At 45.8% G+C, this 2,500-nt stretch overlaps 1 protein-coding gene across 6 annotated transcripts in view; it reads left to right on the top strand.

The window, feature by feature from the left end:
* Positions 1-2,500, top strand: part of nav3 (neuron navigator 3) — a 321,307-nt gene that overhangs the window by 217,281 nt on the left and 101,526 nt on the right. For all 6 annotated transcript variants that reach the window (XM_063217173.1, XM_063217171.1, XM_063217172.1 and 3 more), the window contains one exon: positions 398-919. In XM_063217173.1, the coding sequence (XP_063073243.1) occupies positions 398-919 (522 nt within the window). The remainder of the gene's footprint in view (positions 1-397; positions 920-2,500) is intronic.

Genomic DNA, 2,500 nt, shown 5'->3' with positions numbered 1-2,500 from the left:
TAAATCCTTCCTCTCCAGCACCGGCGGTGGCCAGAGTGCCCTCTCTGCCCTCCCCTAAAGGAAGGAAGCAAACAAATGAACAACATAAATAAAAACAAACTTTTGATCCTTTGCTGAAAACTTTCCTTTACTCTCTATCACAACCAAAGCCCCGCTCTTGTTTATATGACAGATAATGCATTTTAATGCCAATGATTGGAAAGTGATCTTTTCAAATTATGACTGCTCTTGTTTTTACACAATCTACACACTAATCACTCAATTAACAGGTATGCTGGGGAGATATTTGAGTGTGCACACCATGCTTTGTATATGCTGGTTGTAAATTGCCTTTAAATATAAATAAAACATGTATTATTCCTCCATCCCCTCTACTCTGTGGTTTCCTCCATAACAGCACTCTGGAGACGACCTTTGACACCACGGTAACCACAGAGGTCAACGGGCGCGGCTCTGGTGGCAGTGGCACCGGTGGCAGTGGCACCGGTGGCAGCGGCGGTAGTGGTGGCCTACAAGCCCTCTCCAGCCGCAACTCCCCCATGGCCTGGCGTCTCAACCAATCAGCAACGCCTAGACTCCAAGCCGGCGACGCCCCCTCCATGCCCAGTGGTGGCAACTACGGTGGTAGCCAATCGCGCGCAGGCAGCGGTGGAAGTGGTGGTGTACCAGGAAGCAGCGGCGGTGGTGGTGGTGGTGGAGGTGGAGGTGGGGGTGTTCCAGCTGGTCGCTATGGTGGAGATCCCTCCCGCTACGTCTACAACGCTCCACTCAGGAGAGCAGCGGCCGGGAGTGGTGGCAGAGGGGCCGAACCAGGAGACAAAGGCGGCGACGGCATTGGGCCAGAGGTGGATGTGGGCGGGTACATGAGCGATGGAGACCTGCTGGCCAAAAACGCGAGGGCAGAGGACATCACCAGTGGGTAAGTGTGGACATGGATATTAGAATGGCACTGTAGCTCTTCACTACTGCATTCTATTCTATTCTATTCTATTCTATTCTATTCTATTCTATTCTATATATATTATATCTATTATATTATATTATATTATATTATATTATATTATATTATATTATATTGTATTATATTATATTATTGTGATGGATAGACCATCACTACAGTTGTAGTGGTATGGTTGTTTGGTGTACCGGTCAGAGCCCCAGTTTACTACCCCAGAAGGTGTGGGTTCGAGTCCCGGCTGGGCAACTCTACTCCCCTTCGGTACAATTATTGCATTTTATTATATGGTTGTGACGTCATCGGTCGAATGCTCCATTCATTTCAACGGGGCTCCCCAACGTTCGCACGTCTGTTATTTTTCGATAACGGACGGGTTGGTCTATAACAGACCGCTGTCAATGGCAACAAGACTTTTCACTGCTAAAGCGACTTTTCAACAAGACTCTAATCAGCTGCTGTGATAGACAACACCTGCTGTCCTGGCTACCTAGCTGTTGCCTAGCGGTGTTCCACAACGGCACTGTTTTGTTTTGCGCAGCAACAATCTTAACATTAAATAGGCCTAAAGAAATGTCCCCGCCATGTGTGAGTCATTAAGTATATCCATATAATAAGCGGGTTAACTTTCGGCGAGTCGGTCGCTTTGTGGAATAGCAGCACTTCAGAGAGAACAAGACCCCTCCGCTCCGCGTCGGGGTCTAAAGATTCTCTCTGTCGTGCTGCTATTCCACGGTAGCGACCTTCTCGCCGAACGTTAACCCTTACATATCATATTATATCATATTGTATTATATCATATCATATCATATTATATTATATTATTTTATATTATATTATATTATATTATATTATATTATATTATATTATATTATATTATTTTATATTATACATTCTTTCTTCAGTCACAGCAACATTATAAGGATACTGGACTCACTTGTTCTTTTCACATAGGCTTTCCTTCAAGTATACTCCCCAAACTTCTGACACATACCTTTTTTGCACCCCTTCCTCATGTCACAGTTGCCCCTGCCAAATCAAAGTCAAACCGTGCAGCATACGCACCAAGCTTTGATATTTCTAGCCATTTGAGGAGGGGAAAAAACCCTTGTAAGCCTGTTGGTCTTGCCAGCCTTGTACTGTACCGTACAGTGCAGTACAGTAGACCCTGACTCTCGTCGCACTTCAAAGCCAGAATGTAGCTCCCTCAAACTCTTTGGAAAGTCGTTTGAAGACTTCCATCGCTTGCTTTTTTCTCAAAAAAAAAGAGAAAAAAACAGAAAAGGAAGAAAAGAGGCTTTCGTACAGCAGCTTTAAGCGGCCTGTGGATCTAAAGGACAGAGTCGTCAGCAGCAGCAACAGCAGCGACGAGGGCTGTTATTTTCCTCCAAGCTCCCACCCAGTAAAGCGAGGAGGCGTGAAGGCTGCATAGAGGGAAATATTACTCATGTTTGTTCGCCACCGTGATGATGATGAAGGAGAGGCCGTCTGAGGAATAGGAGGAAGGAGGTGGCGGTTGGGAGGGGGAGGGGGGATGTTTAGAGT

This window comes from Engraulis encrasicolus, chromosome 15, assembly GCF_034702125.1.
Source record: "Engraulis encrasicolus isolate BLACKSEA-1 chromosome 15, IST_EnEncr_1.0, whole genome shotgun sequence".
Classification (NCBI taxonomy): domain Eukaryota; kingdom Metazoa; phylum Chordata; class Actinopteri; order Clupeiformes; family Engraulidae; genus Engraulis; species Engraulis encrasicolus.
This window is presented reverse-complemented; position numbering and strand designations above follow the sequence as displayed.